The following is a 22067-nucleotide window of genomic DNA, read 5'->3' on the forward strand; positions in this document are numbered from 1 at the left end:
ATCTAATATAATAGTGTGAGAGTCCAGTCCATAGTGGATCCAACATAATAGTGAGAGAGTCCAGTCCATAGTGGATCTAACATAATAGTGAGAGTCCAGTCCATAGTGGATCTAATTAATAGTGTGAGAGTCCAGTCCATAGTGGATCTAACATAATAGTGTGAAAGTCCACTCCATAGTAGATCTAACATAATAGTGAGAGTCCAGTCCATAGTGGATCTAACATAATAGCGTGAGAGTCCAGTCCATAGTGGATCCAACATAATAGTGTGAGAATCCAGTCCATAGTGGATCCAACATAATAGTGTGGGAGTCCAGTCCATAGTGGATCTAACATAATAGTGAGAGTCCAGTCCATAGTGGATCTAGTTAATAGTGTGAGAGTCCAGTCCATAGTGGATCTAACATAATAGCGTGAGAGTCCAGTCCATAGTGGATCTAATATAATAGTGTGAGAGTCCAGTCCATAGTGGATCCAACATAATAGTGAGAGAGTCCAGTCCATAGTGGATCTAACATAATAGTGAGAGTCCAGTCCATAGTGGATCTAATTAATAGTGTGAGAGTCCAGTCCATAGTGGATCTAACATAATAGTGTGAAAGTCCACTCCATAGTAGATCTAACATAATAGTGAGAGTCCAGTCCATAGTGGATCTAACATAATAGCGTGAGAGTCCAGTCCATAGTGGATCCAACATAATAGTGTGAGAATCCAGTCCATAGTGGATCCAACATAATAGTGTGGGAGTCCAGTCCATAGTGGATCTAACATAATAGTGAGAGTCCAGTCCATAGTGGATCTAGTTAATAGTGTGAGAGTCCAGTCCATAGTGGATCTAACATAATAGTGAGAGTCTTTAGTTCCTGTTTGTCCAATACTGAGTTGGTTACCATAGCTACGTATTATTTTCACCTGCCGCTTCTGTTCGGGTTACTCACCTGTTGCTAATCAGGAGACATTATTTAAGCCTGCCTTTGTCTGGCTTCTTTGTTTGCGTCACGCTTCTGGTACGTGAGTTTTCTTATCGCTACTCAATGCCAAGAGTTAGTCCTAGCATCCGGAGCGATCAGCACTTTTTCCTCCATCTTGTTTTTCTGTTTTTTGGTGCTTGGTTGATTTTCAAAGATCAAGTCATGTTCCTACCTGCAAGTCCTGTCTGTTTGCATCCTGGGAGAACAAACCGCCTTGACATGTCCTTATTCAATGGTTTCTTTATTTATTTCAGTATTTATTTAATTATTTAACGATTTAACTAATAATTGATTTAATTTTTTTATGATTTAATTAGTCATTTCACGATTCTATACATGATTTATTTCATTAACCATCTGTAGGTCTTTTTAAAAACACTTTTAAACTGTTTGAATGACAGCATTAAGGCTAACATATTTCCAATACAGACTTTTCACTTATTCAACCGAGTTGGTGACAAATACATTGCGTTTTTCGATGACTAATCTAGAAAATGACTAATCAGAAATGGTCTGATAGTCAGGCAAGTGACCTTTGTGTCCCGCTGGTATTTACGTGGAGTCATCATAGCTGTACAATGTCTTGGTAGGTCATGGGCAGCCGACTAAAAACGACATGTATTGACAGAAAATTAACGCACTTTTCTTTTACAAAATGATTGAATGACAATGACTCATTGCTCGGGTCAGATTGGTCTCCCTCGAAACATGGTTTGACACTATCTCTGTTTTTTTTTTTACAATCTGCAGGAGAGCACAGCGCTTCCAGACCCAGGTCAGCATGACTACCATTGACAACATTTCTTGACATTTTTCCTCACATACCTGACAATCTTCCTTTTATATAGTAAATCATGTCTATACTGTAAACACAAATGTGTTCCAGGCTCAAGCTGTGTCCATCATAAAACTTTTATTTACAGAACAGGCAATGTTTTCAGTAACATTTTAATTAGCGATGTCCAAATCTGATCGGCAATCTGCTGATGAGCTACGCAGACACAATTACATTTTTATATTCCTTTATACCAGGGGTAGGGAACCTATGGCTCTAGAGCCAGATGTGGCTCTTTTGATGACTACATATGGCTTTCAGATAATTATATTTATATAGCGCTTTTCTCTCATCAATCAATCAATCAATCAATGTTTATTTATATAGCCCCAAATCACAAATGTCTCAAAGGACTGCACAAATCATTACGACTACAACATCCTCGGAAGAACCCACAAAAGGGCAAGGAAAACTCACACCCAGTGGGCAGGGAGAATTCACATCCAGTGGGACGCCAGTGACAATGCTGACTATGAGAAACCTTGGAGAGGACCTCAGATGTGGGCAACCCCCCCCCTCTAGGGGACCGAAAGCAATGGATGTCGAGCGGGTCTAACATGATACTGTGAAAGTTCAATCCATAGTGGCTCCAAGACAGCAGCGAGAGTCCCGTCCACAGGAAACCATCTCAAGCGGAGGCGGATCAGCAGCGTAGAGATGTCCCCAACCGATACAGGCGAGCGGTCCATCCTGGGTCCCGACGAGCGGTCCATCCTGGGTCTCGACTCTGGACAGTCAGTACTTCATCCATGGTCATCGGACCGGACCCCCTCCACAAGGGAGGGGGGGACATAGGAGAAAGAAAAGAAGCGGCAGATCAACTGGTCTAAAAAGGAGGTCTATTTAAAGGCTAGAGTATACAGATGAGTTTTAAGATGAGACTTAAATGCTTCTACTGAGGTAGCATCTCGAACTGTTACCGGGAGGGCATTCCAGAGTACTGGAGCCCGAACGGAAAACGCTCTATAGCCCGCAGACTTTTTTTGAGCTCTAGGAATCACTAATAAGCCGGAGTCTTTTGAACGCAGATTTCTTGCCGTGACTCAAAGCGCTTTACAAAGCGACACCCAATATTTAAGTTCCATTTAAACCAGTGTGGGCGGCACCGGGGGCAGGTGTGTAAAGTGTCTTGCCTAAGGACACAACGGCAGTGACTAGGATGGCGGAATCGGGAATCGAACCTGGAACCCTCAGGTTGCTAGCACGGCCACTCTACCAAACTAGCTATGCCGAGTAACCGTGTAATACTCTTCCATATCAGTAGGTGGCAGTCGGTAGCTAATTGCTTTGTAGATGTGGGAAACAGCGGGAGGCAAAGTGCAGGTAAAAAGGGGTCTAAGGCTTAAACCAGGGGTAGGGAACCTATGGCTCTAGAGCCAGATGACTGCATATGGCTCTCGCATAAATCTTAGCTGACATTGCTTAACACGATAAGTAATGAATAATTCCGCTGGTAATCACAGTTTCAAAAAGAACGTTCAAATTATAAAACATTCTCATGCATTTTAATCCATCCATCCGTTTTCTACCGCACCTGTTCAAGATGTCGCATTAATGGTAAGAAGTATTATATGTATTATTGGTTAACTTTTATAATAACAATGTTGTTAAAAAGAATAAGAGACTTATTATACTCTACAAATATTGGTCATACTTAAAAATGCACAAATTTGGTTGTATTCAGTGTTGAAAAATGTTATGTGGCTCATACGGAAATACTTTGTGAAATATTTGGCTTTCATGGCTCTCTCAGCCAAAAAGGTTCCCGACCCCTGCTTTATACACACATGCAAGAGCTACATGAATTCTAGGAGGGTGCATGTCTTGCAAGAACATCGGCTAAAACACCATCGAATGCTTCTTTTATCCACCGTGCGAAGCCGCTTGTAATCTACGAATCCGTTTCAACATTGGCAGAAAAATAATGTTGTTCATGTAATAGTATCACTGGAGGAATAGAGGTATAGAAATGGCCACGCATGCTACACACGCACACACACACACACACACACACACACGTGCACACACACATGCATATACACACACGCACTTTTTTGTATTTCTTACCTTCTTGGGGCCTGAGAAAAATGCCTCCCTCGTTAGGACCACCCTTTCTAAATATATAAAGGTTTGTATTTAATTAATAAATAAATAAAAAAAAATAAAAAATAAAAAGAATATATATATATATATATGTATATGTATGTGTATATATGTATATATAGGTGTATATATATATATATATATATCCATCCATCCATCCATTTTCTACCGCTTATTCCCTTTTGGGGTCGCGGGGGGCGCTGGAGCCTATCTCAGCTACAATCGGGCGGAAGGCGGGGTACACCCTGGACAAGTCGTCACCTCATCACAGGGCCAACACAGATAGACAGACAACATTCACACTCACATTCACACATTAGGGACCAATTTAGTGTTGCCAATCAACCTATCCCCAGGTGCATGTTTTTGGAGGTGGGAGGAAGCCGGAGTACCCGGAGGGAACCCACGCATTCACGGGCAGAACATGCAAACTGCACACAGAAAGATCCCAAGCCTGGGATTGAACCCAGGACTGCAAAACCTTCGTATTGTGAGGCAGATGCACTAACCCCTCCCTAACCGTGAAGCCTATATATATATATATATATATATATATATATATATATATATATATATATATATATATATATATATATATATATATATATATATATATATACATACATACATGTATGTATGTGTATGTATATATGTATGTAAATGTATGTGTTTATATGTATATATATATATATATATATATATATACAAATATAAAAGTGCTTGTTTTGAAAAATGAGTTGGATAAAAGTCACAATTACACAAGAAACACAGAATTTTGGCAGTATTGTAATAAAAGTCATAATCTTACTCAACACAAGTCACAATTTTTACAAGCAAAACTGAACATTTGTGCAATATCATGACAAAAGTTGGAATTTTACTCAATAACAGTCACAATTTTACAAGAAAAGCTTAACATTTTGGAATTTTTTTGAAAATAGTCATAATTTTACTCGACAAAAGCCACAATTTTATAAGACAACTTGAAAATGTTGGCAATATTACGACAGGGATTAGAATTTTTCTTGGCAAGATGAGGACAAAAGTCATAATTTTTACTCCAAAAAAATATCCCTATTTTATAAGAACGACAAAAAATTGACAATATTGTGATACAAGTCGGAATTTTATAGGACTCATGTCGCCATTTTGCATTAAAAAGTAATAATTTTACATAAAAAAGTAATAATTTTATGAGAAAATATTGCAATATTACAGAAACAGAAATAATATGAGATATTGTTCCCAATTTTATTAGAAAAGAGTTGGACACATCGTGAGAAAAGGACTGCTTTTAGTTATTTATTTTTATTTTTAATGCTTTTCAATCCTTATTATTTACTTCAAGTTATTACAGTATGTCCCTATATACATATTTTTTTATTAATACGTATATTTATATATACATAATATATATATTAATATATATATATATGTATGTATATATGTATATGTATATATATGTATGTATATACATAAAAGAAAAAAAGAAGAGAAAAACTAGCTAATTCGAATCCTTTTGAAAAATTTAAAAAAATAATTTATGGAACATCATTAGTCATTTTTCCTGATTAAGATTAATTTGACAATTTTCATGAAATGTTTTAAATAGGTTAAAATATAATCTGCATTTTGTTAGAATATATAACAAATTGGACCAAGCTATATTTCTAACAAAGACAAATCATTATTTCTTCTAGATTTTTCAGGACAACATTTTTTAAAGAAATTCAAAAGACTTTGAAATAAGATTTAAATATGATTCTACAGATTTTCTAGAATTGCCAGAATTTTTTTTTTTAATTTTAATCATAATAAGTTTGTAGAAATATTTCAAAAATATTTTTCGTCGAAAAAACAGAAGCTAAAATGACGAATTAAATTAAAATATATTCATTATTCTTTACAGTAAAAAAAAACAAGTACTTGAACATTGATTTAAATTGTAAGGAAAAAAGAGGAAGGAATTTAAAAGGTAAAAAGGTGTCATGCCTGCTAATCTGGTTTTATGTTTGATCATGTTTTGTTTTGTTTTTGGACTCTTGCTTCACGTTTTGCATTTCCTGGTTTTGTTTGTTTCCATGCCAACCCATTGATTTTCACCTTGCCATTCTAGTCACGCCCCGTCCCTCAGCTCTCACACCTGTTTCTCATTACCACTGCTATTATTTAAGGATTTTATTTTCTGTCCATCAGTCTGGGATTTTTGCATGTGCTTGCCTTCATGCCTTCCTGCCTTCACGATTACCTGCTACGCACCCTGCTATTCATGCCCCTTGTTTCGGTCACAGTAAGTGTTTTTGTTTTAGTTGTTCATAGTTCTGCCACAGTGCAAGTTTTAAGTTTATCGTTTATCGTGTTTCATGCCACCGAGCAGGTGTTTTGTTTTCCTGTTTGTAGTTTTGTAGCCAAGTTTTCTACCTCTTTGTGAGCTCCCTTAGTTCGTTTATTTTTGTATTTAGTGGTCAAACAAACGACCATGTACTTACACTCTCGTCTGGCTGGTCCCGTATCCTCTCTGCATCGAAGAAGCAAAAATAACCACAGTCCAGGCTTGACAAAAGGTATATGTGTTTAAAAATCCTAAAATCATTTTTAAGGTTGTATTTTTTCTCTAAAATTGTCTTTCTGACAGTTATAAAAAAATTAAATGAATTCATTTAAACAAGTGAAGACCAAGTCTTTAAAAAGTTTTTTGGGGATTTTCAAATTCTATTTGAGTTTTGTCTCTCTTAGAATTAAAATGTAGAGCAAAACGAGACCAGCTTGCTAGTAAATAAATACAATTTAAAAAATAGAGGCAGCTCACTGGTAAGTGCTGCTATCTGAGCTATTTTTAGAAGAGGCCAGCGGGCGACTCATCTAGTCCTTACGGGCGACCACGTTGGTGACCCCTGGTCTAAAGTCATATCCGACTATTTACCGTCAACTGTTTCGTTTTTTAATGATTTCTGCTGGTGGTGTGCCTGCGGATTTTTTCAACGCAAAAAATGTGCCTTAGCTCAAAAAAGGTTGAAAAACGCTGAAATAGACAACAGCGGGGAAGCAGGGATGCGTTCAGGGTTGTCGGGAGTTGACGCAACTCATGATGATTATACTTGTGGGCCCCAAAAAAAGGACAGTTTGTCTCATTGTTTCTTGTTCAAAGCGTGAACATGAGAGCTTGTTGGAGCCGGGTCACCATCAGTTAATACAACCCTCAGGGCGGAGGGGCTCTGGAGGAGGTCTCAGGGGAGACTGAGTGGACGTGTCGTTCAAACTGGCAACAGCGTTCCGTCTTTGCCTCGGCTTAGTCCGGCGCCCGCGGCCATGTTTGTGCGTTGAGGAAATACTGTAGCGGCATGAATTTGGAAAGAACTGCAGGCAGGGCGCTTGGGGTAATGTTTTCTGTTCTAGCGGGGAACCTGTCGTTTTGGGTTCTTATTATAACATTCTTTAGTGTCACAAAAGTGTAAAAGTACAAAACCAGTGAAGTTGGCACGTTGTGTAATTCGTAAATAAAAAATGATTTGCTAATTCTAATTCAATTTATATTCAATTGAATAGACTGCAAAGACAAGATATTTAATGTTGGAACTGAGACTTTTTTTTTTTTTTTGCAAATAACCATTAACTTAGAATTTAATGGCAGCAAAACATTGCAAAAAAGTTGGCACCGGGGCATTTTTACCACTTTGTTACACGGCCTTTCCTTTTAACAACACTCAGTAAATGTTTGGGAACTGAGGAGACCAATTTTTAAAGCTCTTCATAACGCACCACACATTTTCAATGGGAGACATGTCTGGACTACAGGCAGTCTAGTACCCACACTCTTTTACTATGAGGCCCCGCTGTTGGCAATGTCTTGTTGAAATAAGCAGGGGCGTCCATGATAACGTTGCTTGGATGACAACATATGTTGTTCCAAACCCTGTATGGACCATTCAGCATTAATGGTGCCTTCACAGATGTGTAAGTTACCCATGCCTTGGGTACTAATACACCCCCATACAATCACAGATTCTGGCTTTTCAACTTTGTGCCTATAACAATCTGGATGGTTATTTTCCTTTTTGTCCACAGTTTCCAAATATAACTTGAAATGTGGACTCGTCAGACCACAGAACACTTTTCCACTTTGCATCAGTCAATCTTGGATGAGCTCGAGCCCAGCAAAGCCGGCGGCATTCCTGGGTGTTGTTGATAAATGGCTTTCGCTTTGCAAAGTAGTTTTAATTTGCACTTACAGATGTAGAGACCAACTGTAGTTACTGACAGTGGTTTTATGAAGTGTTGCTGAGCACACGTGGTGATATCCTTTACACACTGATGTCGGTTTTTGATACAGTACCGCCTGAGAGATCAAAGGTCCGTAATATCATCACTTACGTGCAGTGATTTCTCCAGATTCTCTGAACCTTTTGATGATATTACGGACCGTAGATGGTGAAATCTCTAAATTCCTCGCGATAGCTCGTTGAGAAATGTTGTTCTAAAACTGTTTGACAATTTGCTCACGCAGTTGTTCACCAAATGGTGACCCTCGCCCCATCCTTGTTGGTGAATGACTGAGCATTTCATGCAAGCTGCTTTTATACCCAATCATGGCACTCACCTGATCCCTGTGGGATGTTCCAAATAAGTGTTTGATGAGCATTCCCTCAACTTTCTCGTCTTTTTTGCCACTTGTGCCAGCTTTTTTTGAAACATGTTGCAAGCATCAAATTCCGAATAAGCTAGTATTTTTCCAAAAATAACAGTTTTCTAGTTTTTTTTTTCCAGTTTTGCAGTCCATTCAATTGAATATAGGTTTAAAAGGTGTTTGCTAATAATTACATGTTGTTTTTATTTACGACTTACACAATGTGCGAACTTCACTGGTTTTGGGGTTTTTAAGTTAGGCCCCCGGCCAGGTCTAACTAACTGCGACCTCTGACCTCACAAATAAAAAGGAATAGCACTTTATTGCCATGGCACTTAAAATGTTGAGCGAAATGAATCTCAGTACAGACCAATTTAAGAGCAAACACAAACTATACAGGTTCGACAGAACTTGACCGCTGAAGGGTCGCCACTAGGTGGGAAAAAGGTGGGAAATGGTAAACGTGGGCGATGGGGTGGAGGGGTAGGATAAGTAACACAAGTTGATTGTACGAGAGGGACTAAGTTTGGGGCCTAGCTCTAGCCACATTAGCACATATAAAGGATAAGATAGGATAGGATTAGTCTTTATTGTCATTGCAAAAGTATAACAGAACTTTGTTTTCAGCACAAACCCGTTCAAGATTTGACAACAAACCGTGTACAGGGTTACAGAACAGGAACGCTGATGGGTCGCCACAAAGCGCCCCGCAAAAGATGGAAAAAAGGTTAACAAATTGTTCAAAAATACAATTTAGACTGTGCTACCAAGGGGGCCCAGTCTGGAGTGGGAAAAAACCTCCATAGCAAAGCACATATGTATATTACATCATACATCTCGAGATATCTAGCAACAGGGGGGAGGGAGTGCGGGGCCATGGTGGCAGGCCGCAGCTCTCAGGCATTGGCCATCCTTCTATCACCCAAAACAAAAGTTAAGACAAGACAAGACAAAGAAGCAAGCAGAAGAAATAAGGGAGAGGAAAGGGGGAGCGTCCGCCCTTGACGAGTGCCAGTGAGAAAGACCTATAAACAAACGTTACGAGTTAAGACTAAAAACAAGATGAAGAAGCAGGCAGGGGAGATACGGAGAGGGAGGGAGTGTGACCCCCTTTGTCAATAAAATAACTTTCAAAATAAAAAAAAATATTTTAAATTCACAAAAAAGATGGCTTCATCTTTTTTGTGAGAATCAGCACGAGGCGGATATCAAACTAAAAGAGCTAGCATGGGAGCTGGAAGATAACGAGCAGGAAACAGAAGTCGTTACTTGTAGTATGAAAACAAACTGGAAGCAGGAAACAAAAAAAACAGTAAGCTACAAACAGCTACCGAAATATAGCTTACCGCTACGCAGCAAAGACACGACACGACACGAGCGACAGGAACGACAATACATAAATGATAAATGGGTTGTACTTGTATAGCGCTTTTCTACCTTCAAGGTACTCAAAGCGCTTTGACAATACTTCCACATTTACCCATTCACACACACATTCACACACCGATGGAGGGAGCTGCCATGCAAGGCGCTAACCAGCACCCATCAGGAGCAAGGGTGAAGTGTCTTGCTCAGGACACAAAGGTACTAGGTGGGGATTGACCCAGGGACGCTCGGGTACATGACACGACAATAATCCAGACCTGACTGGAAGACAAAAGCAGGTAAAAATTAGGAGCGGGCTGATTGACACCAGGTGTGGCCAGGTGCCAATCAGCCGCAGCTGAGGGGAAACAGGGCTCAGGTAGAAAGACAGGAAACCAACAAAATACTACACACACACAGAGGAAAAAATTAGAACACAAACAAACCGTCAGTGGCAAACATGACACTTGGGATCTCCCAAAAGGAGCTGGATGAAGTGGCTGTGGAGAGGGAAGTCTGGGCTTCCCTGCTTAGGCTGCTGCCCCCGCGACCCGACCCCGGATAAGCGGAAGACGATGGATGGATGGATGGATAAATTCATACAAACACTCTCTGAAATGCAGTAAAAAAAAAAAAGGCTCCCAGGAATCGTGGAAGTTGTTAAAGCTGCAAAAGGACAACATATTTTAATTCATGTGTCCCAATACTTTTGTCCATATTGTGTATGTGGATTCTGTAAGGAATTAAAGTTAAAGGGCCAATGATTGTCACACACACACACACACACACACACACACTAGGTGCGGGGAAATTAACCTCTGCGTTTGACCCGTCCCCACAGGAGAGCAGTGAGCAGCAGCGGTGGCCCCGCCCGGGAATAATTTGGTGATTTAACCTCCCATTTCCAACCCTTGATGCTGAGTGCTGGCAGTTAGACGCCACAGCTTCTTTATCACACATCCTAGAGCAGGGGTCTCAAACTCAATTTGCCGGTGGGGCCACTGGACGCAGAGTCTGGGTGAGGCTGGGCCGCCAGAAAATATTTCTTACAAAAAGTCTTTGTTTTTATTTTCAACTCAAATTATAATAAAAATAAAAGCAGTGCAAATTAAATAATAAAAAACAAATAACAGTTTGAATTGGTCCAGGTAGGGGTGTAACGGTACACAAACATTTCGGTTCGGTACGTACCTCGGTGTAGAGGTCACGGTTCGGTTCATTTTCGGTACAGTAAGAAAACAAACAAATATAATTTTTGGGGTTATTTATTTGTAAACAATGGCTTTATCCTTTTAACATCGGGAACACTTTAACATTAAACTGCCTCAAGTTGTTGCTGTGATGAAATAAAATGACAAAACATTTCTTCTACAGATAAAAAGTGGAACATTAAACAGTTTCAAGTCAACTCATCAGGCTTGATTTATTACAGCATTTGGGAAGCCTGTAGTTGTTATATTTTTGTCAACATGTGATAGCAGGGACCCTGCTATTCAAAACTAGGCTGCTACATTACGTATGATTAATGTAACCATAGCTGAAAAATAGTACAATAGCAACAGGAAAGACTATTCATCCCTGAACACCATGGAGTTCATGTTAGTTCATGTGAAATAACAGACAGAGAGGGTTTTGCTGCCCCTAACACACGAACACACAGCAAAATGAGCTAACGTAACGCTAAAAGCTAATTAGCCATCACATCACCTCAAGCTCACCTGTGAGCGAGCTGAACTGCAGTTTAAGTTTCTAGAAGGTCAACGGGCTCCTAGTGATGTTTGTGATATTTGTGACTGGAAAGTGTTTTTTTTATAATTTGGGGAGTGTACGATGTCCGCTGCTAAACACGTCCGCTCGACAATGAAACATTTACAACATGCGTTCTGAATACGCACTGCTGATTGGCTTTGTATGTAACCAATCAGATGGTTGTGTGGGCGGGACAATGATGGGTGCTCACTGCTCAGACAGAGGCAGAAAGCAGAGCAGCTTGTTAAGACTTCAGAATACAAACTTATTCGATACACCCGTGCCGAAACGGTTCAATACGAATACACGTACCGTTACACCCCTAGGTCCAGGTTATCGGGGACTGTTATTACTGACGGACAGGTGTCGCGGTGTGACTGCAGCCAAGCATGTAGGAAAACCCCCGTCTCCATGGCAACGTCTCTGTCTCTGTTGCCGCTTTTCCACTAATGCAGGGGTAGGCAACCCTGAACGTTGACAGAGCCAGTTTGGAGTCAAATAACACCACGCTGTCAAGCGCCATTCATATAAAACTTGCGGGCCGCACTAACATTAAACTTTCCTATTAAAGTGGGGGCCTCATTTTTTTCCAAAAGCCATCAGACATCCTAATATGTTTCATTCATGGCTATAAAAAAATATATTTTTCTCGAGAAAATATTGCACTGATGTGTACCTTTTTGGTACTTTTTGGCCAGCTAAAAATGCGCTTTGGTGTCCTCCAGGTCTGCCCCGGATGCTGGTGATCAGAGACTACCAGGGTGCCCCCTGCCCCCCGTGCGGCCCCCCGCTGTGCGCTCGCACGGGCGACGTGATCGGCCTGATGTTCGCCGACCTGCACAGCTCCTGGTGGCAGGTGCGTGTCCCTCGCCTCTCGCCTCTCGCCTCCGCAGCCGCCACCCGCTAAAAAAGATCACGTGACGGTCGCACGCGATGTCTTTGCGGCAAAGTCGCGGGTTTGAGTCCGCCCTGCGTGTCAGCTGCATTTTTTTCACCTTCCGCCGAGGGGAGGGGGAAGCAGACTAGCGCTAGGGAGGAAAAAAATCACAGCGGCGTCATTTTCTGCCATCCTTATTCGGTAGAACTCAAATCAGAAACTGTTTAGGTTGTAGATTTAAAGAAAAATACATCTTATATAATAATTAATCCTTGTAAAAGCTGAGTTAAACGCGCATTACCTCCACACACATGGTGTTCAGGTCTGTGGGACCCATTTTCATGTTTTATCAAAACAAAAATGATACAATTAATTAATTTTTCTAACTGAGACTCACTGACTTTGGCCCATTTTCTGTTTAAGACATATATCAGAATACATATTTAATGACCACAACCACCCTACACATTTCTATTACATATAAGATGCCCAGGTCCACTGTGGAAATTGATGTTCTGTGTACCACACACACACACACACGCACACACACAGCAGGCCTAGACAGGAGGAGGACAGACTGTAGATACACAGAACATCAGAGGGGTCAAATGTGCGAGAAAATGAGAGCAGACAGTGTTGACAAAAATTGTTGCAACCTTGTGTGGGAACCGCAGGTGCAGAAAACACAAAAAGAAGAACCCCTGTGGGATGCAGAAAAAGGCAGAGAAATTTTCCGTGCAAACGTTCATATTGTTGTTACTCAGCCAGCGTTTGTGGGTCTGATGGACCCGTTGCATTTAGTGGCTTTTAATGCCTCACAATCAAACACTTTTATGTTAAAATACTGAACAGATCAGAGCTTAGATTGCAGCATATGTTGTTCCAAAACCTGTATGTACCTTTCAGCATTAATGGTGCCTTCACAGATGTGTAAGTTACCCATGCCTTGGGCACTAATGCACCCCCATACCATCACAGATGCTGGCTTTTGGACTTTGCATCCATAACAGTCTGGATGGTTCGCTTCCCCACAATGTCGAAATATTTCAAAAAACAATTTGAAATGTGGACTCGTCAGACCACAAAACACTTTTCCACTTTGCATCAGTCCATCTTAGATGATCTCGGGCACAGAGAAGTTGGTGGCGTTTCTGGATGTTGTTGATAAATGGCTTTCGCTTTGCATAGTAGAGCTTTAACTTGCACTTACAGATGTAGCGACCAACTGTATTTAGTGACAGTGGTTTTCTGAAGTTTTCCTGAGCCCATGTGGTGATATCCTTTAGAGATTGATGTGGGTTTTTGATACAGTGCCGTCTGAGGGATTGAAGGTCACGGTCATTCAATGTTGGTTTCCGGCCATGCCGCTTACGTGGAGTGATTTCTCCAGATTCTCTGAACCTTTCGATGATATTATGGAGCGTAGATGTTGAAATCCCTAAATATTTTACTATTGCACTTTGAGAAACGTTGTTTTTAAACTGTTTTGACTATTTGCTCACGCAGTTGTGGACAAAGGGGTGTACCTCGCCCCATCCTTTCTTGTGAAAGACTGAGCATTTTTTGGGAAGCTGTTTTTATACCCAATCATGGCACCCACCTGTTCCCAATCAGCTGTTCCAAATAAGTGTTTGATGAGCATTCCTCAACTTTATCAGTATTTATTGCCAGCTTTCCCAACTTCTTTGTCACGTGTTGCTGGCATCAAATTCTAAAGTTAATGATTACTTGCAAAAAAAAAATATGTTTATCAGTTTGAACATCAAATATGTTGTCTTTGTAGCATATTCAACTGAATATGGGTTGGAAAGGATTTGCAAATCATTGTATTCTGTTTATATTTACATCTAACACAATTTCCCAACTCATATGGAAACAGGGTTTGTATTATTTTGATGCTTTCGTTGGCAGTGATGTGATTTTCTCGTTTAAATATAACAGTTAGAGTCTATTCTAAACAAATGAATGGATCCCCCACCCTAAAACCCAAAACCAAAGAGTTTGTTGCGGGTCAGCCCCTTGATAGGCTCGCTAAAAGGTGCTGCACCGCCATTAAAGGCTCCAGCACTCCAGAGGCTGGAGATCGTCTGCTGCTTTTGTCCCTAAATTCATCAACTGAAGACGCTAATCGGTGACATCATCTGACGCCATTGCCATGATTTCATGTGACTGGGGTCCCACTGGGATCATGGTGTTATAATGCAGATACTGGACTCCATCCATCATTTTAAACCTGCTCTGAGGCTTATTGTCATTCTATATCAGTCCTGTAGGAGGCAGTGTAGTGTAGAAACCCCGTTTCCATATGAGTTGGGAAATTGTGTTAGATGTAAATATAAACAGAATACAATCATTTGCAAATCCTTTTCAAGCCATATTCAGTTGAATATGCTACAAAGACAACATATTTGATGTTCAAACTGATAAACTTTATTTTTTTTTGTAAATAATAATTAACTTAGAATTTCATGGCTGCAACACGTGCCAAAGTAGTTGGGAAAGGGCATGTTCACCACTGTGTTACATCACCTTTTCTTTTAACAACACTCAATAAACGTTTGGGAACTGAGGAAACTAATTGTTGAAGCTTTGAAAGTGGAATTCTTTCCCATTCTTGTTTTATGTAAAGCAGGGGTGTCAAACTCAAATACAGAGTGGGCCAAAATTTAAAACTGAACAAAGCCGCGGGCCAATGTTGACAATTTAACCTTTTAATAGGGACCCAAACAAGTTTTGCATTGAACATCGAACAAGCAAGGCTTATATACCTTTATAGTGACATGCAAAATCCAGTTTCAAATAATAATAATAATAATTAAAAAATATCAACGGCATATCAAATAAAATTTAAATACAAATGTAACGCCTCTTTTCTATTTGCAGCCTTCTGAGGTAAATATCAAAATATATTGTAGCGTCCCGGCAGAGTTAGTGCTGCAACGGGTTCTGGGTATTTGTTCTGTTGTGTTTATGTTATGTTACAGTGTAGATGTTCTCCCAAAATGTGTTTGTCATTCTTGTTTGGTGTGAGTTCACAGTGTGGCACATATTTGTAACAGTGTTAAAGTTGTTTGTACGGCCACCCTCAGTGTGACCTGTATGGCTGTTGACCAAGTATGCCTTGCATTCACTTCTGTGTGTGTAATAGCCGCATATATTATGCGAGTGGGCCTGCACGCTGTTTGTATGGAGGAAATGCGGACGTTACGACAGGTTGTAGAGAATGCTAAGGGAAGTGCCTTTAAGGCACACCCTCAATATTGTTGTCCGGGTGAAAATCGGGAGAATGCTTGCTTGCCCCGGGAGATTTTTAGGAGGGGCACTGAACTTCGGGATGATTGGCAAGTGTGAGAAATTGCGGTGTTACAGCCAGGGGGGCCGAAAAGGGAGGGCAAAGGAGACGGATTCTAGGGGCCCATGATGGAGGGGGGCCCAGAGAGGCCCCTAATGATGATGAAATTATATGAAATTATGTGTTGGGGGCCCTGTAAAGATTTTTTTCATGAGGCCCAAAATCCCTAGCAACGCCCCTGGTTACAGCGGCACCGCTGCTGTGTGAAAACAGTGGGCCAGCTTTAATGTTAATTTGATATTGCCTCAAGGGCCAAATTAAATTACACGGCAGGCCAAATTAGGCCCGCGGGCCAGAGTTTGATACCCATGATGTAGAGCTTCAGTCGTTCAACAGTCCAGGGTCTCCGCTGTCGTATTTTACACTTCATAATGCGCCACACATTTTCCAAGGGAGACAGGTCTGGACTGCAGGCGGGCCAGGAAAGTACCCACACTCTTTTTTTACAAAGCCACGCTGTTGTAACACTTGTCTTGCTGAAATAAGCAGTGGCGTCCATGATAACGTTGTTTGGATGACAACATATGTTGCTCCAAAACCTGTATGTACCTTTCAGCATTAATGGTGCCTTCACAGATGTGTAAGTTACCCATGCCTTGGGCACTAATGCACCCCCATACCATCACACATGCTGGCTCTTCAACTTTGCGTCGATAACAGTCTGGATGGTTCGCTTCCCCTTCCACAATGTCGAATATTTCCAAAAACAGTTTGAAATGTGGACTCGTCAGACCACAGAACACTTTTCCACTTTGCATCAGTCCATCTTAGATGATTTCGGGCCCAGAGAAACCGGCGGCGTTTCTGGATGTTGTTGATAAATGGCTTTCGCTTTGCATAGTAGAGCTTTAACTTGCACTTACAGATGTAGCGACAAACTGTATTTAGTGACAGTGGTTTTCTGAAGTGTTCCTGAGCCCATGTGATGATATCCTTTAGAGATTGATGTCAGTTTTTGATACAGTGCCGGAGAGAACCGCAGATGTTCATCCACTATGAACTGGACTCTCACACTATTATGTTAGATCCACTATGGACTGGACTCTCACTATTATGTTGAATCCACTATGGACTGAACTTTCACAATATTTTACCAGAGCCACAATGGACTGGACTCTCACACTATTATGTTAGATCAACATTGGACTGGACTCTCACACTATTATACTAAGTCCCCTATGGACTGGACTCTCCCACTATTATGTTAGATCCACTATGGACTGAACTCTCACAGTACTTTACTAGATCCACCAGGGACTGGACTCTCGCACTATTATGTTAGATCCACTATGGACTGGACTCTCACACTATTATGTTAGATCCACTATGGACTGGACTCTCACTATTATGTTAGATCCACTATGGACTGGACTCTCACACTATTTTGTTAGATCAACATTGGACTGGACTCTCACACTATTATACTAAGTCCCCTATGGACTGGACTCTCCCACTATTATGTTAGATCCACTATGGACTGAACTCTCACAGTACTTTACTAGATCCACCAGGGACTGGACTCTCGCACTATTATGTTAGATCCACTATGGACTGGACGCTCACTATTATGTTAGATCCACTATGGACTGGACTCTCACACTATTTTGTTAGATCAACATTGGACTGGACTCTCACACTATTATACTAAGTCCCCTATGGACTGGACTCTCCCACTATTATGTTAGATCCACTATGGACTGAACTCTCACAGTACTTTACTAGATCCACCAGGGACTGGACTCTCGCACTATTATGTTAGATCCACTATGGACTGGACTCTCACACTATTATGTTAGATCCACTATGGACTGGACTCTCACACTATTTTGTTAGATCAACATTGGACTGGACTCTCACACTATTATACTAAGTCCCCTATGGACTGGACTCTCCCACTATTATGTTAGATCCACTATGGACTGAACTCTCACAGTACTTTACTAGATCCACCAGGGACTGGAGTCTCGCACTATTATGTTAGATCCACTATGGACTGGACGCTCACTATTATGTTAGATCCACTATGGACTGGACTCTCACACTATTTTGTTAGATCAACATTGGACTGGACTCTCACATTATTATACTAAGTCCCCTATGGACTGGACTCTCCCACTATTATGTTAGATCCACTATGGACTGAACTCTCACAGTACTTTACTAGATCCACCAGGGACTGGACTCTCGCACTATTATGTTAGATCCACTATGGACTGGACGCTCACTATTATGTTAGATCCACTATGGACCGGATTCTCACACTATTATGTTAGATCCACTATGGACTGGACTCTCACACTATTATGTTAGATCCACTATGGACTGGACTCTCACACTATTATGTTAGATCCACTATGGACTGGACTCTCACACTATTATGTTAGATCCACTAGAGACTGGACTATCATACTATTATGTTAGATCTACTATGGACTGGACTCTCACACTATTATGTTAGATCCACTATGGACTGGACTCTCACACTATTATGTTAGATCCACTATGGACTGGACTCTCACACTATTATGTTAGATCCACTATGGACTGGACTCTCACACTATTATGTTAGATCCACTATGGACTGGACTCTCACACTATTTTGTTAGATCCACTAGAGACTGGACTATCACACTATTATGTTAGATCTACTATGGACTGGACTCTCACACTATTATGTTAGATCCACTATGGACTGGACTCTCACACTATTATGTTAGATCCACTATGGACTGGACTCTCACACTATTATGTTAGATCCACTATGGACTGGACTCTCACACTATTATGTTAGATCCACTATGGACTGGACTCTCACACTATTATGTTAGATCCACTATGGACTGGACTCTCACACTATTATGTTAGATCCACTATGGACTGGACTCTCACTATTATGTTAGATCCACTATGGACTGGACTCTCACACTATTATGTTAGATCCACTATGGACTGGACTCTCACACTATTATGTTAGATCTACTATGGACTGGACTCTCACACTATTATGTTAGATCCACTATGGACTGGACTCTCACACTATTATGTTAGATCCACTATGGACTGGACTCTCACTATTATGTTAGATCCACTATGGACTGGACTCTCACACTATTATGTTAGATCCACTATGGACTGGACTCTCACACTATTATGTTAGATCCACTATGGACTGGAATCACACTATTATGTTAGATCCACTATGGACTGGACTCTCACACTATTTTGTTAGATCCACTAGAGACTGGACTATCACACTATTATGTTAGATCTACTATGGACTGGACTCTCACACTATTATGTTAGATCCACTATGGACTGGACTCTCACACTATTATGTTAGATCCACTATGGACTGGACTCTCACACTATTATGTTAGATCCACTATGGACTGGACTCCCACACTATTATGTTAGATCCACTATGGACTGGACTCCCACACTATTATGTTAGATCCACTATGGACTGGACTCCCACACTATTATGTTAGATCCACTATGGACTGGACTCTCACTATTATGTTAGATCCACTATGGACTGGACTCCCACACTATTATGTTAGATCCACTATGGACTGGACTCCCACACTATTATGTTAGATCCACTATGGACTGGACTCTCACACTATTATGTTAGATCCGCTATGGACTGGACTCTCACTATTATGTTAGATCCACTATGGACTGGACTCCCACACTATTATGTTAGATCCACTATGGACTGGACTCTCACACTATTATGTTAGATCCGCTATGGACTGGACTCTCACTATTATGTTAGATCCACTATGGACTGGACTCTCACACTATTAAAAACGGGGCAAGATTTTGTGGCCAAATGTTTGTCGAACTCAGACTCCTCCAAAAAGTGGGGCGGCATAGCTCGGTTGGTAGAGCGGCCGTGCCAGCAACTTGAGGGTTGCAGGTTCGATCCCGGCTTCAGCCTTTCTAGTCACTGCCATTGTGTCCTTGGGCAAGACACTTTACCCACCTGCTCCCAGTGCCACCCACACTGGTTTAAATGGAACTTAGATATTGGGTTTCACTATGTAAAGCGCTTTGAGTCACTAGAGAAAAGCGCTATATAAATATAATTCAATTCAATTCAATGTACGACTGAACAATAAAGTAGTAAACAAATAGTCAGGACAGTCTAAAAATCAAACTGGAGGGAATGAGTGCACATATCCATCCATCCATTTGCTACCGTTTATTCCCTTTGGGGTACGCGGGAGGTGCTGGTGCCTATCTAAGCTACAATCGGGCGGAAGGCGGGGTACACCCTGGACAAGTCGCCACCTCTTCGCAGATGAGTGCACGTAAGTGTCTTTAAAAAAGAGAAGACCTCCTTATTGTCTCCTCAGGTATCAGGAGTCCACAAAGGTCACGGGGAAGAGACACAGAATGCAAACAGAAGCACTTGCGACGACAATTAAAACTCCGCAGGGTACCTTTCATCTCGGGCGTCCCCGGCGGCGCCGCAGGATGGAATTACGGCGCGTGGAGAATTCACACCCCCTGTTTCCCAGAAGGCAATTATCTCCGTCCCGCCGGCAGAACAATACAATCAATCACTGTAATTTCATTTGATCCTTTGGCTGCTGCCTGTTTATCCCAGCAAAGTAATAAGTTTCATCTTCATCAGGCGCTCATCCGGGGCCGTGGCGAATAGACGCAAAAAAAGCTTTGATGAAATGTCATTACGCAGAATGAATCATTCTAAAGATTTGCTCTCCGATCGAGTTACTGCCAGACTTTGCAGGCCCCCCCCCCCCAAAAATAAAACATTCGAGCCTAATAAAGAAAAGTTGAGAGCGTAAAACGGCGGGTTGAAGAGCCCCGACTCTTCACAGATTGACTTCGTTTTCAATACCGACTCCCACTTCACGCTAACGACGCCGCTTTGGATTGATGTAGTCACGCTTCCTGGTGGAATGAAGTTCACAAGAAAAATGCAACTGGATAGAAAGCGGACCAGCTCCGAGGTCTATCAAGTCTCAAAAATGTAAATGAGAAAACTTTGGACCATTGATTGATTGAAACTTGTATTACAGTACAAATTCCGTGCATCCATCCATCTTCTTCCACATATCCGAGGTTGGGTCACGGGGGCAGCAGCCTAAGCAAGGAAGCCCAGACTTCCCTCTCCCCAGCCACTTCGTCCAGCTCCTCCCAGGAAATCCCAAGGCGTTCCCAGGCCAGCCAGGAGACATAAGTCTTCCCGACGTGTCCTGGGTCTTCCCCGTGGCCTCCTACCGGTCGGACGTGCCCTAAACACCTAACTCGGGAGGCGCTCAAGTGGCATCCTGACCAGATGCCCGAACCACCTCATCTTGTTCCTCTCCGTGTCGACGAGCAGCGGCTTTACTTTGAGCTCTTCCCAGATAACAGAGTTGAAGTGAAGTGAATTATATTTATATAGCGCTTTTCTTTGCATAGTGAAACCCAATATCTAAGTTCCATTTGAACCTGTGTGGGTGGAACCGGGAGCAGGTGGGTAAAGTGTCTTGCCCAAGGACACAACGGCAGTGACTAAGATGGCGGAAGCAGGGATCGAACCGGGAACCCTCAAGTTGCCGGCATGGCCACTCTACCAACTGAGCTATACCGCCCCAGGAGTTTCTCCCCCTATCTCTAAGGGAGAGACCCGCCACCCGGCGGAGGAAACTAATTTCAGCCGCTTGTACCCGTGATCTTGTCCTTACAGTCATGACCCAAAGCTCATGACCATAGGTGAGGATGGGAACGTAGATCGACCGGTAAATTGAGAGCTTTGCCTTCCGGCTCAGCTCCTTCTTCACCACAAGGGATCGATACAGCGTCCGCATTACTGAAGACGCCGCACCGATCCGCCTGTCGATCTCACGATCCACTCTTCCCTCACTCGTGAACAAGACTCATAGGTACTTGAACTCCTCCACTTGGGGCAGGGTCTCTACCCCAACCCGGAGATGGCACTCCACCCTTTTCCGGGCAAAACCATGGACTTGGAGGTGCTAATTCTCATCCCAGTCGCTTCATACTTGCCTGCGAACCGATCCAGTGAGAACTAAAGATCCCGGCCAGATGAAGCCATCAGGACCACATCATCTGCAAAAAGCATAGACCTAATCCTGCGGTCACCAAACCAGATCCCCTGAACGCCCTGACTGCGCCTAGAGATTCTGTCCATAAATGTTACGAACAGAATGG

At 41.8% G+C, this 22067-nt stretch overlaps 1 protein-coding gene across 2 annotated transcripts in view; it reads left to right on the forward strand.

Annotated features, from left to right (window-relative positions):
* The window catches only part of LOC133568762 (guanine nucleotide exchange factor VAV3-like), a 121873-nt gene that overhangs the window by 56660 nt on the left and 43146 nt on the right, over positions 1 to 22067 (forward strand). For both annotated transcript variants that reach the window (XM_061920890.1, XM_061920891.1), the window contains exons 19-20: positions 1724 to 1748; positions 12375 to 12505. In XM_061920890.1, coding sequence (XP_061776874.1) covers positions 1724 to 1748; positions 12375 to 12505 — 156 coding nt within the window. The remainder of the gene's footprint in view (positions 1 to 1723; positions 1749 to 12374; positions 12506 to 22067) is intronic.

The sequence above is a fragment of the Nerophis ophidion genome, linkage group LG14, assembly GCF_033978795.1.
Source record: "Nerophis ophidion isolate RoL-2023_Sa linkage group LG14, RoL_Noph_v1.0, whole genome shotgun sequence".
Classification (NCBI taxonomy): domain Eukaryota; kingdom Metazoa; phylum Chordata; class Actinopteri; order Syngnathiformes; family Syngnathidae; genus Nerophis; species Nerophis ophidion.